The sequence below is a fragment of the Canis aureus genome, chromosome 24 (genome assembly GCF_053574225.1).
Source record: "Canis aureus isolate CA01 chromosome 24, VMU_Caureus_v.1.0, whole genome shotgun sequence".
Taxonomy (NCBI): domain Eukaryota; kingdom Metazoa; phylum Chordata; class Mammalia; order Carnivora; family Canidae; genus Canis; species Canis aureus.
In genome coordinates, this window is record NC_135634.1 from 1,428,866 (window position 1) to 1,443,240 (window position 14,375).

Here is a 14,375-nt window from a genome sequence, read left to right on the forward strand (position 1 = left end):
GGTGGCATATTCTGCTACCCTTCAGAGGCCATGTGGAGAGAGAGAGCAACCGAGAAAGAGAGAGAGAGAGAGAATTACCAGCCAGGTCCTGTTTCTTCTAGCCATCCCAGCTGCACCATTAGATATGTGAATGAAAAAAATATCTGGGACATCCAATCCAGCCTAGCTGCTATCTGACTGCAACCACATGACAGACCCCAAGTAGCAATAGCCCAGCCGAGCCCAGTGAACCACACAACTGTGAGAGAGAATAAATTGTTTTATGCCACTAAGTTTTGGGGTAATCTGTTATGCACCAATTGATAACTGGAATATAGAATGATTTTGTTTTTTCTGTTCATGGAAGGCTTGTCAAGTTAATTAGTGCAGAATTTCATGAGATATTTAGGACAAAGTCACTGATGTATATCAGGATCTATTTCAGTTGATTTGTTGCCTCCTGCCAAAGGCACATTATTCTAGAAAGTGTATTTCAAGGGGGCACTGAGAAGAAAATGACTAGCAAGTCCATGCCAAAATAGAAGAAGGAGGGAAAACATTTTCTATTTTCAGGCTACATTTTTGTTGTTCTCATAAAAGTATTTTTATGAGATTGCTCTAGACAATTGCACAAATTATGTTTTTTAAAAAGACAGGTTTTTCTTTTCTTAGGATATATTGAAATTCTCTGTGGTTTAATTGCAAATTTCTTTTTTTTTTTTTAAATTGCAAATTTCTAACTGCTTTAGTTATCTGTTTTGTTGAAGTCAGGTTTGCTATCAATTATATACAATAAAATTCATGCATTTTAGGTGTACAAGCCTGTGAGTTTTGGGAAGTGTGAAAGGCCATGATCCCCACCAGAGCCAAGATATAGAGTATTTCAATAAATTCAAAAAGTTCCCTTATGGGAAGCCTGGGTGGTTCAGTGGTTGTGCGTCTGCCTTCGGCTTGGGTTGTGATCCCAGGGTCCTGGGATGAAGTGCTGAGTCCAGCTCCTTGCAGGGAGCCTGCTTCTTCCTCTGCCTGTGTCTCTGCCTCTCTTTCAGTGTCTCTCATGAATGAATACAATCTTTTTTTTTTTAATGGTTTTATTTATGTATTCATGAGAGACAGAGAGAGAGAGAGAGAGAAAGGCAGAGGCACAGGCAGAGGGAGAAGCAGGCTCCATGCAGGGAACCCGACGTGGGATCTGATCCTGGGTCTCCAAGATCACGCCCTGGGCCAAAGGCAGGTGCCAAACTGCTGAGCCACCCAGGGATCCCTCCTGGTAACTTTTGAGCTGTTCTGTCCCTATAGCTTTATCTTTTTCACACTGTTATGTAAGCGGAATCATACAGTGTATGGTCTCTTAGGTCTGGCTCTGTTCACTGAGCCTAGTGACTTAAATGTCCATCCAGAGTAATAGTCTGATTATTACTTTTACTATTGTATCAATTATTGTTGTGCCCAAGATTGCGAATCCGAGAAACCACTGAGGAGCCGACACCGATGCAAGTACACGAGGGTTTATTAACAAGCTCAAGCTTGGGTCCAAGTATACCCGACACAGTGGAGCAGGGACTTGGACCCCAAGGGGGGTTACAGGTGGGTTTTTATGGGCTGGTCTAGGGGATTTTTAGAAGAGGTGGAGGAATTTCTTTAGCTCTGTTTTCTTCTTTTTTTTTTTTTTTTTTATGATAGTCACAGATAGAGAGAGAGAGAGGCAGAGACACAGGCAGAGGGAGAAGCAGGCTCCATGCACCGGGAGCCCGATGTGGGATTCGATCCCGGGTCTCCAGGATCGTGCCCTGGGCCAAAGGCAGGCGCCAAACCGCTGCGCCACCCAGGGATCCCTTTAGCTCTGTTTTCATTCCAATATGGGACTTTCTGTCTCTGTCAAGGGCGTTCTGAGCTCTGTTTTTATTCTGATATGGGACTTTCTCTCAAGGGCATTAAGCTCTGTTCTCATTCTGATATGGGACTCTCTGTCAAGGGTGTTCTGTGGTTTTTCCTGTAAAGTTCAGCTCTTATTCCCAGGGGCCTGAGATGGCTATACTTGTGCTAACGCTAAACTTGAGGTGGAATGGCCTTAATTTTTCTCGGCCTCCACAATTATAACACTTTTTCTTTATGTGTGTTCTAAGAGGATACAGAGCCATGAATAGCTAAATAAGCCAAATCATCATTGCAGTGTTTCTCAAAGTTTTGTCTGAAGACCACCTGCACCATAATCACCTGGGTGCTTGTTAAAGTCTCAGGTTCAGATCTTCTGGGCTACTCAGTAATGTGTATTAGGAGGTGTCCACACATGACTTGTACACATAAGGAAGATCATAAACCATCAGCTATTCTAGGATGAACAAGAATATCTGTTAAATGTTCTGAGTTTGAGTCTAACTCTGCCATTGATTAGCTGCAGGAACTTGAGTGAATTAAATAAACTCTCTGCACCTACTTTTTTCCTTTGTGCTTGGAAATAATTCATTCACAAAATATTTTTGAGCATCTATCGTATGACAGGCATGGTCCTAGGAACTAGAATTGCGGCAGTGGATAGGACAGAGTCCACTCCTTCACGGAAAACACATTCCGTCGGACAGGTAACAAGTATTGAAGCACGTAGATGTGAGAGAAATTTCACCTAGTGATGCTCCGTGGAAATGAATCAAGATTCTGACATAAGAGGGTACCTTAGTTAAGATTCAGTCTAGACACCGAGTCACAAGGAAACTCAAAAATACATTTACACAGGATGGAGTGGCCCCGCCCCGCCCCGCCCCGCCCCGCCCCCGCTTTCTCTCTGTCTGGAGGAGGTGGCGGGACGGGTAGGGCGGCCTCCTGGGCGCCTCTGACCCTCCCCTCTCCCGGCCCCAGCTCCTTCAGCTCCTGCCATCCCGTCTGTATCCCGACTAAGAGGAAGGAGGAGAGGTTTGTGGGCATTTCTGCCCATGTTTAGGGCACATCGCTTCCGTTCACATCCGTTGGTTGGACGCAGAGGTCCCTGCCCGCAGGCAGGCGGGGAACGGGGCGTCCGGCGGCCCCGGAGCCGAGCCCCGGAGGGAGAGGCGGGCGGGGGCCGGCGGGCGGCGGCGATCCCCGGCGGAGGGCGCGGCCGGAGGCGCAGAGGCCGTGGGCACCGAGCCGACCCGGGCGTCTCCGGCGCGGGCGGCGGGGGGAGGCCGCGGCCCTGCGCGCAGCCCTGGTGCGGCGGGGCTCGGCGGGCGTCCTTCCCCGCCGCCCGCCCCGCCCCGCCCCGTCCACGCCCACCTGCGGCCTCCGGAACACACCAGCACGTCTTCCAGGGCCCCGGGGGAGCGGCGCCTGCTCGGCGCCCGCGTCCGCTCCGTCCCGACGCCGGGGTCCCGAGCCCGCCCGCTGCGGCCCCGCCCCCTGGCTCGCGATGTCTGTCAAACCAATGAATGAATGAATGAAGTCTTTTAAAAAGCGAACATTTTACTTAAAAATTAAAAGAGAGAGAGAGAGAGACGCGCGGGCCGCCCGGGGGGTTGGGTGGTTCGCCCGGCGCCGCCTCCGCCAAGCCTGAGGGCCCGGCCTGTGGCTCCGTCACTCTCCCGAATACATAGAATCTTTATTAAAAAAAAGGACCCGACCTTAAAAAAAAGAGCCAAGACTGAAAAGAAATACTAATCCATCGGGCGGCATGTCCTACGACGATCTTTCTTTTTACCTTGGTGGCCACGGGCCGTTTCGAGAACGCGGCGAAGGCCGTGAGTCCTGCCGCCCCAGGGCCCCGCCGATCGCTCCCTCCGCCCTCCGGCTGCGGCGAGGCGGGGCCGAACCCCGCGTCCCGCCCGCCCGGGCCCCTGGGGCCGCCCCGGCAGGCCCGGAACTCAGTTCCCGACTCCTGGTGCACGTCGGACCGAGAAGGGAGGAACGCGCCGGGCTGGGGGCGGAAGCGGGAGCGGAGGGCGGGTGTGGGGGCGGGGGCGCCGCTCCGCGCCGCTCCGCGCTGCCGCCGGGTCGCTGTGCTTGTCGGCGATGTTTCCGAGGGTCTCCGCCGTCCGACCGCTGCGCCCCCTGGCCCGCTTCCCGCTCTGCTCCGGAGGCTCCGAGGCGCCGGCGGCGGCGACTGTGCTCCTCGGTGCTCCGCACGCGACGGCCAGGTACGGCGCCCGGCGCTGTGGGCCCCGCCCGGCTTCGGGCAAGCCCCGGCCCCCTCGGTGCTCTCGGTGCGCGCTCTCCGGCTTCCGGGGTCCCGTGTCACAGCCCGAGCACCCGAGAGGCGGTTGCTTTAAATTTGAGGAGAGGGAAACCCCGGGGAGGTGAAAGGACTTGCCCAAGGGCATACCGCGAGCCGGAGCTGCGGGTGCGCGGCTGCTGCGTCCCCGCCCGCGCCTCCTCGTGTCTTTCAGTCCAGGGTCCAGGCCCAAGGTCCAAGGGCGTCTTCTTTACTTCCTTTTTATTTGCTCGTTCGTCTCGCTTCCCAAGACTGTGATGGCCTGGCTCCTGCGCCCGGTGTGCGCTCGGGCTCACGCCCCGACAGCCGCCGTCCGGGTGCGGCCGCCACGGCCGCCGGTCCCCGCGCCCGCCGCCCAGGTGCAGCGCCGCAAAGCCGAGATGCTGCGCGAGCACCCGACGCTTTCTTTATCCAAGTAGCGCCGGGTGAGCCGGTCGGGACCACTGGCCACCGCAGGGGGCGTTCGGCGTATCCTTTCTGCAAAAGGAGCCTGACAAAATCGAGGGGCCCCCAGGGTCGCAGCCAGCCACACAGGGCAAGTCGCTATCCTTGCTCGGTGCTGCTGCTTCTCCCCAGAGAGCCCTCATCGGGACAGGAAGCTAGCTCCGTTGCGTCCGGCCCATACAGAACCATTTGGGGCCAGTGTGCGTAGGCGTAGCTCTAAGCAGGTCAGTAGCCACAGGATGGAGGAGGCGACCGGGTGGAGGGGAAGCTGGAGGATCGGCGCACCGCCAGTGGTAACGGAAGATTGAGGAGCAGCTTCGAGAACACTTTTTAAATCGGTCATAGTTTTTAGAATTCCAAGTATCTGTTACGGTAAGAAGCCCTTTCAGTACAGAAAGGTGAACGGTGGGCAGCCGGAGAGGGGAACTCTGGAATGTGGTTTTGGATATGCTGTATTTGAAGTGCTGAGGAGATGCTCTAAGTGGAAACAAGCTCAGATGGGAGGGTATGACTGAAATTTTATTTTTTTAGTGTTACGGATTTACTGCCTATACATGATCTTCCTGAAATAAATATAGATTACATTCTGTGGCCCCGTAGCAGTCCTAGAGGGAGACATTGAAGGATGGAGGGTTATATGTGAGATTCATTCTCCTGATTGCTACCTTTTGTTGTAATATCTTTAATACTAACTTAACTTTCACATGTGAGATAATAATCAGAGCATTTTCCTAAATCAAACTGTATCATATATTGAATGATAGTATGAAGAAGATCCTGTGTACTGATTATAAGGCTACTAGTTAGGCGATTGGTTTTCCATTCTGAGTGTTAAATCCAGATTTGATGCTTGTTAAAGTCTGACGTTTTTATAAGTGGATCAAATAGTTTGTTTCAGCATTCTTGGAAATAGCCATTTTGTCTTTCGTTAAAGGGTCCCTAGTCTGATACTGCTATTGGCTAGCTTTGAGAACTTGATATAATAAGTAACCCAGGGGTCTGATGTAGGGTCCTGAGATGAGTTGTATCAGAATCACCTGGCATTTTGATTACATGCAGGTCCTTGAGGGATCCCTGGGTGGCGCAGCGGTTTGGCGCCTGCCTTTGGCCCAGGGCGCGATCCTGGAGACCCGGGATCGAATCCCACGTCGGGCTCCCGGTGCATGGAGCCTGCTTCTCCCTCTGCCTGTGTCTCTGCGCCTCTCTCTCTCTCTCTGTGACTATCATAAATAAATAAAAAAAATTAAAAAAAAAATGCAGGTCCTTGGGCCACATTCCAACCTAGCAACTAAGAATCTCAGGAATATATTTTATTTATTTTTAAAGACTTTATTTATTTATTCATGAGAGACATACAGAGATAGGCAGATACACAGGCAGAGGGAGAAGCAGACTCCCTGTGCAGAGCCTGATGTGGGACTCGATCCTGGGATCATGACCTGAGCCAAAGGCAGACACTAAACCACTGAGCCACCCAGATGCCCCTCAGGAATATATTTTAAATAAATGAGCACCCTGAATAATTCATATGATCCCTAAAGTTTAAAAACCACTGATTTAACCTCTTTGAGCATCAATTTCTTCTATAATACAGAAGTAGTAAAACCTGTCCTATAAGATTGTAAGGATTAAATGACGTACATAACATGACTTCTCAGATGGGGTGCTCTCATGGGCAGTATCAGAATTACTTGGAAACTTATTAGAAATGCAAACAGTTGAGCTCCTCCTCAAAGCTACTGAGTCAGAATTCCTTGGCAGGACCACAGAACCTGTTGGTTTTTTTTAAAAAAATCCTCTGGGTAATTCTTACGCATATTGAAGTTTGAGAAATAGTACTTTAGCCTGTTCACTTCAGAAAGATAGGGACCAACAAATTCTTATTTACTAATGTATTGTCAATGTGTAATATAGTGCCCAGCACAGAGTAGATACTCATTGTATTTAATGAATGACTTTTTATGCGTTATACCTTCTTAATCTAACACATTCATTATCTTTTTGAGTTCTTCAGTCTCAGGGCACCTGGGCGGTGCAGTCAGTTAAACGTCTCTTAACATGGGCTCAGGTCATGATCTCAGGGTTGTAAGATCGAGTCCCACATGAGGTTCCGTCCTCAGTGCTGGTCTGCTTGGGATTCTTTCTCCCTCTTCCCTCCTGCTCATCCTTACACTCTCTCTAGTTCTTAAATAAATAAATATATCTTTTTTTTAAAAAAAAGTTCAATATCAAGTATCAAAAGATTTTTAACACCACAAAATAAAATTAATAAAAATAATAAAATTACTTAGATTTGGCAAATCTAAGTTTGCATGAATTTGAAATAGGTATAATCATTTGTGTTGTTCTTTTTCACAAATGTATCTAATGAAGAAAGCAGAAAGTAGCTATTGAATATCCTTTTTACTGGTCCATTTTAGATTAGCTTACAAATAGTGATTTGTTAAATGACATGTAGCTCAATGAGAAAGTTGATCAGATCAGAGTAATACCCAGTCATGTTTTTTAAAAGAAATTTTTCTTTATGAATAGAAATTTCTTTACTTTTATACTCTTTAATGAGGTATTATTATATCATGTTAAGAGCAAAGACTTGTGGGGCACCCAGGTGGTTCAGGTGGCTAAGTGTCTGCCTTCAACTCAGGTCATGATCCCACAGTCCTGGGATCAAACCCTATGTTGCGTTGGGCTCCCAGCTCAGCAGGGAGCCTCTTCTCCCTCTGCCTGCCGCTCCCCCTGCTTGTGCGCGCGCGTGCTCTCTCTCTCTCTCTGTCAAATAAATAATAAAATCTTAAAAGAAAAAAAGAGCAAGGATTTGGCAGTCAGTTTGGGGTTTGAACATAATAAATTGAAATTTATTAATGGTTTTGCAACTTTTTTTAATGTTAGTTCATATCTTTTATCAACCTATGAACAATTCCTTTCCAGTTTGTTGAAGCAATAGGTCAGACAACATTTGTCACAATAATGTCTGTCAAAGTGGCCAACCATAAAAACTCCAGAACCACATTCATCTGAAGGGCATTCCTGACAAAGGTGACTGATTTTGCCATTCTCATCCATCTTATAGTATTTTAGGGGCAGCTAACTTAAATCTTCTTTCTCTTATGCTTATTCTTCTTGGGAGTGATGTAAGACTTCTTCCTTTTCTTAGCATCACCATGAAGTCTCAACCCAAGATGAAGAGTGGGCTCGTTTTGAATGTTGTGTCAGAGAAAGTACGTCCATATTCCAGTTGCTTGCCAGCAAAGATCATGCCTCCTGCTCATCAGGAGGAATTCCTTCCTTATCCTGGATCTTGGCCTTTACATTTTCTCTCACTTTTTTTTTTTTTTTTTAAAGAAGATTTATTTATTTATTTGAGAGAGAGAGAGAGTGTGTGTGTGTGTGTGTGTGTGTATGTGTGTGTGTGGCATGAGCTGGGGGAGAAACAGAGGGAGAGGAAGAAGCAGGGAGCCCAAGGGGGCTGGATCCCAGGACTCTGAGATCATGGCCTGAACTGAAGGCAGATGTTTAACCAACTGAGCCACCCAGGTGCCCCAGCCCTTACATTTTCTATTGTATCTGAGGGTTCATTCTGGAGAGTGATGGTCTTCACCATAAGGATTTTCACGAAAATCTGTATCTTGGTAGCATTTCCACCTCAGATGGCAGATCAGAAAGTTTTGACCTCTTTTAAATGTCACAGAATGCAGAGAAAATGATCTTTGTATTAAACCCTGAGATAAATGGAGGGAGGCAGTGAATAGAAGTACCAGCAGCCCCAGGCCTCACCCAGCTACCTCAAGGACCAGGTGATCAGTCAGCCTCAGCACACCTGTAACCCATTTGTGACTCACGAACATGTCTTAGGCCTTAGTGAGTGCAGAGCTACATGACCTTGGGTAAGTCACTTCACTTCTCTGGTTTCTACTTTCCTTATCTACACAGTGAGGATAATACTTACCTTATGGAATTGATGTGGGTTTGAGGAAATGTATGTAAATATGTTGCACTAGACCTGGCACATAGTACATATTCAGTAAATGTTACATTGCTGTCATTATTATAGTTGCGGACAATAATGATAAAAAGCAAAAAGGAAGGGTGTGAATTGGAAAATTTTTAAAACACATAGTAGCAGTGTTTTGAATCCTTGCCTTATTATTTTGCGTTGTATTTTTCATTTTTTTTCCTTTAATGCTTCTTTCTAGGACAAAAAATAATGTCCAAAGATATTTTGGCACTAACAACACAATTTGTAGCAAGAAAGATGAGCAGCCTGCTTCAATGCATGAGATTTCCAAGGAAACAGAGAGCCAAGAGAGTGTAAAGGAGAATACCAAAAAAGATTTGTTAGGTATTATTAAAGGCATGAAAATTGAATTAAGCACAGTAAATGTACAAACAACCAAGCCGTCCAGCACAAGACAACTTAAAAGTGTGGAAGCTACAATCAACAAGCTTCAAAAAGCTCCAGGAGATGCCCCAAAGAAGAGGTAAAATGAATTGAATTTCAATTCAGTAATTTTTGAAACTCTTTTTTCTTTTAGGAAAAAAAAAATGAAGTTAGAGGACCTGGAGATGCTGCATGAAGACTATCAGTCTGTAAACACAAAGAGACTCTAACACTTACTTGAGAGATACTGTTACCCCCTGTATCAAAATAGGAAGGGTAGAGGTGCCTGACTGGTTCAGTGGGCAGAGCATGCAACTCTTGATCTTGGGGTTGTAAGTTCAAGCCCCATGTTGGGCTCCACATTGGGCATGGAGACTACTTAAAAAGGCGGGGGCTGGGGGGAGAAAAAAAATTCTTTTAAATAAGTAAATAAATTGGAAGGGGACATCTGCAATCTAGAGCGGAAAAGAGTCATGATCTAATTAAGAATTCCACATGCTTTCTTACATAGTCATCAGTATAATTAACTGCCATTTAATTGCCTCTTTAAACCGTTAATTATCAAATCATTTATATCCTGATTTGAAGGTAGTGTTGTGTGTCTGAAGGACTTGTTTATTTGAAATTTCCATTTTAAAAAGTCCACCTAGGATTTAACCATATTGGTTACAACTGTTTTATATGACTTCCTTTGACCAGTAATTATCAGTGCTCTCAGCTTATGTGGTTTCCTCAAAATATTGTAATTACTTGTGCTTGTCAAAAGAGTATTACATTTTGCCGATTCTAAGTGCAATCAATAATATTTCAGTACTGTGTTGTAGTTTAAATGACAGTGTTTAGTTGGGTTTTTATTAAGATTTTATTTATTTATTCATGAGAGACACAGAGAGGGCAGAGACACAGGCAGAGGGAGAAGCAGTCTCCCTGCTGGGAGCCCAATGTGGGACTCCACAGGATCATGCCCTGAGCCGGAAGGCAGACACTCAACCGCTGAGCCACCCAGGCGTTCCATCTGTGACTTCTCTTAGCAGAATCAACAGATAATGTAGATTGCTCTTTTTCAGAATGACTTAATATTTTTGTGAAGCTTCTTGGTTTCTATATTGTATCACATTGTATCAAAATTACCTCTGGAAAGCATAATTGAGTGGTAGAGAATAAGCTAATTCACATAGTGAGTACCCATCCATAGGTACCTCCTCCTCTATTTATTTATTTATTTTTACGTAATCTTTACAGTGTGGGGCTCAAACCCACAGCCCTGAGATCAAGAGTCAGATGTTCTTCTGACTGATCCAGCCAGGTGCAAATAAAACAAAAACATTATATAAAAGTATGTAGAATTAAATGATAAAAACACATATATAAATACTTATCAAGAGTTTTATTTTAAGCTTCCAGACCTGTTTGTGACTCAATGTGGTTTTTATTATAATTATGTAATTTAATTATGTAAAATGAATTGAATGTTTTGCAAAGACTCAGAAAAGGAAATTTAAAAAATTCCTTTCCAGGGACGCCTGGATGACTCAGTGGTTGAGCATCTACCTTCGGCTCGGTCCAGGGATCAAGTCCCGCATCGAGGTCCCTGCAGGGAGCCTGCTTCTCCCTCTATCTGTGTTTCTGCATCTCTCTGTGTGTCTCATGAATAAATAAATAAAATCTTTAAAAATAATAAAAATTCCTTTCCAATTAGGTATGAAGAGATAAGCAGAAAAATGTAAGAAAATTCTGTACTCAGAATTCTTTGTTAAACATTTTTAAGTTCTTGGTCTGTGTTTCCACTTTAAAGAAACCAAAATTGGAACTCTTGAAGGATGGAGTATGAGTGCAGTGTATATATAAAAGATGTTTGTTGGAACTTCTACTCAAAGAAGGGCTTTGGCCTCGCATGAAAAGATTGGTGAATGAGATATGTTTCTTTTAAAAATGTATCTTTTAGGGTTTCCTGGATGGCACAGTTGGTGGAGTGTCAGACTTTTGGTTTCAACTCAGGCCATGATATAGTGGTCCTGAGATCCAGCCCCACGATGGTCTCTGCACTCAGCATGGAGTCTGCTTGTCCCTCTCTTTTTATTCTTCCTACACACACACACTTTCTCACTTTGTCTCTCAAATAAATAAATCTTTTTTTAAAAAGGTTTTATTTATTTATACACAAGAGACAAAGAGAAGCAGAGACATAGGCAGAGATGCTCAACCACCGAGCCACCGAGGTGCCCAAATCCTTTTTTTTTTCTTTCCTTTTAATGTATCTTTTAGGAGCACTTGGCTGGCTCAGTCAGTGGAGCATGCAACACTTAATCTTGGTGTCATAAGTTTGAGCCCCACACTGGGCATAGACTTTACTTAATAAAAATTTTTTTATAAATGTATCTTTTAATGATTTTTTTCCCCACCCCACCTTTTTTTTTTTAAGGGAACCCAGATGCACAGATTTGGGTTGATCATCACCTTTGCTTTAGGACTGTGGTGGCTCCATGTATGCCCTGCTTTTAGTTTTTTTTAAATTTTTATTATACATTGAATGGCCATTGATACAGTTAGTGTGGCTACATGACAGTTACTGTAAGACTTAGTGGCATAAAACAACGATTTTTTATGCTCATGGATTCTATGGGTTATTTTGGACAGAACACAGTAGAGAAGGCTAATTCTGCTCTATTCTGTCTCATTCTGAAGACTTAGAAGTCCAATGGCTGGAATCATCTGAGGGTTTGCTCATTCATAGCTTTGAGGGTTGCAGCTGGCTGTTAGCTAAGACCTTAGTCAGGACTGTTACCAGAAACACCTACATGTGGCCTCTGTGTGGCCTGGGCTTTCTCAGTACATGGCAGTGGGGCTCCAGAGGCTAGTGGACCAAAAGAAAGCGAGCCAAAGGAGTTTGTATTTTTATGATATAGCCTTGGAATCAGGGTGGATACTACCACTCTCATTTCCTGTTTCATATTGATTTCTGAGGGGACTTGCTTTTTTATCATGGCAACTGCCAGAACCATTCACAAAAATATGATGTCATCAAAAGGAATGCAGTAGTCTAGGGTCAAAACTGTGAACTACAGTTCACATGGTCCCTGAGAGATAGCTGTATTTCTCCAGGGTGCTCCAGGATGCCGTAAGGCACTGTTTGGGAACTTAAGTCCTACTCTACATTGAGCTCCCTGTGCAAGGCTGTGAGACCACACCCAGAAGTTTTTAGAATTCCTGTTATCTGTTTATAGGCTCTCTGAGGTACCATTTTAAATCTTTCTAAGATCTTGGGGTGCCTAACAGGCGCAGTTGGTAGACTGTAATTCTTGATCTCAGGATTGTGAATTTGAGCCCCACATTTGTTGTAAAGATTACTTAAAAATAAATCTTTGAAAAAAATAAATCTAAGATTTTAACAAAGGGTTTTATAGTGATGCCTGTGGCTTTATCGTTAGACCATGTTTTCCTGACATTGCCCTGAATTTGATCACTGTTCAGAAGCCATTTCTAAACTTTAGCATCATTTGCTGAGAATGAGAAATGTTTTATTTTTGATCCCGCCAGTCTTGACTCCTTTATATGATACAGTTCTTTCTTATCTCTTCTCACATTTTACCCTCGGCAACTAAGAAGCCAGGAGGCATCTTCTATACTGGAAGTCTCCTTTTACTGGCTCACCCAATTCACTGAGTATATTAACTATTTTTTACATTACTTCAAGCAACAGTATTGCTAAATAGAAGTCCCCTTTCCTGCAGCTTCCAGTAATATTGGTTTTCCCAAAGTTCTCCCTCATAGCGGCTTTGAGGGCCCTCAGGCTCAAAGGTCTTTCCAATTTCTACCCACTGCCCAATACCCAAATTTATCCCATACATATTGTTTTTTTGTTACAGTAGCACCCAACTTCCAGACCCTAAAATCTGTTCCAATTACGTGTTGCTGCATAACAAACCATCCCGAGGCTTGGGTAGAGTGTGGCAGAGGTAGCTGTGTCTGCCCCACTCTGCACTAGGGAGGGCCTGTGCACGGTGGTGGTTTGCTCACTTACATTCCAGTGGCTGATGCTGGCTTTTGGCTGAGGCTGTCTTTGGGGCTCTCTGTAATCTGCTAGCTGAGTTCTATGGACAGACATCTCAAAAGAGAGCCAAACAAAAGCTGTGTTACTTTATATGACCTAGGCTCACAAGTCACAGTGAGTCATCTCTATCATTTTGTTCTTGGAGGCAGTCATAACGGTTCCCCTGGTTTTAAGGGGAGGGGACATGGATTCCCTCTCTTGGGGATTTGGCAAGGTTTTGGAAGAGTTCGTGGGACCAGAAATATGCTGTCTCTGTTTTCTAAAAATAGAATCTGCCACACCTGTTAACCTGATGACTGCTGATGTCTGATGTACTGAAGGGAACAATACCATGATAAAATTGACCCCTGATTGCATTCAGATTGGGAAAACTATAGGTACCTATGCTTCCTTGAGTGCAGTTACTCCTATAACTGCATTCCATTGTAGGGACCCTGGAAACTGTGGCCTTGTCATAAGAGCGCACCAATTCCCGTGGAGCACTAAACGAAGCAGCTCCCGTGCCTGCATGGTGTGGATCCTCTGTCCTAACTTTTGGATGGCATGTACAGTGTCATCCACATGAGTGCTGACCTGAGATTACTCTGCCAGCCTACTGTTGTTCTGTCCTTTATCTTCTGGATAGACTGGGCCAGGCATGTTTGTGGTAGTCCTGTGAGTCTGAATTTGTTGTGGAACCTAATAAGACCCATGGTGAGTACAGCAATAACCAAAATTTCTAGCTCCTACTTTATCTTAACTAAGCAACTACCTGTTCTGATTATCCAATAAGAAGGTTTCAGCTAGTTATTAATTGATGAATCCATGAGTTGAAATTTAGATTATTTCTAGCTTTTCATTAGTATAAAATAATGCTATGATTAACGTCTTTCATTCAGCAACTTTAGATTGTTGTTATATCTCAGGCATTGTCCAAGGAGATGGAGGTAGAACAGTGAACAAAACAGTCTCAAAAAAAGTAAAAAAAAAAAAAAAAAAAAAGTCTCTACTCCTTACATAATGGCAGGGGAATCACAGGGTGGGAGAGAGTATATATACTCATACCACACAGACACAAAGGGATCCTGGAAGAATAGTGATTGAGCAAAGACCTGAAATAAAGGAGCACTTAGGTTGCTCGGTTGGGTGTCCGGCTTTTGATTTCAGCTCAGGTCGTGATCTTGGGGTTGTGAGTTCAAGCCCTGCATCAGGCTTGGTACTAAGCGTGGAGTCTGCTTGAGATTCTCTCTCAGCTGCTTCTTCTGCCCCTCCCCTCACCAAGCATTCTCTCTAAAAAAAAAAAAAAAAAAAAAAAAAAAGACCTGAAATAAAGTTATGGATAAAGCTATGCAGATATCTGAGAG

General features: G+C 44.8%; 1 protein-coding gene across 4 annotated transcripts in view; it reads left to right on the top strand.

Moving 5' to 3' along the window:
- The first annotated feature begins 3,887 nt into the window (after window positions 1-3,887).
- The window catches only part of MRPS31 (mitochondrial ribosomal protein S31), a 34,181-nt gene continuing 23,693 nt past the window's right edge, over window positions 3,888-14,375 (top strand). For 2 of the 4 annotated variants that reach the window (XM_077867942.1, XM_077867943.1), the window contains exons 1-2: window positions 3,888-4,085; window positions 8,797-9,081. In XM_077867942.1, coding sequence (XP_077724068.1) covers window positions 3,961-4,085; window positions 8,797-9,081 — 410 coding nt within the window. In that variant the 5' untranslated portion in view covers window positions 3,888-3,960. Of the gene's footprint in view, window positions 4,086-4,742; window positions 4,976-8,796; window positions 9,082-14,375 lie in introns of those variants that run through there. The other 2 variants (XM_077867941.1, XM_077867944.1) reach the window with 2 other exon arrangements.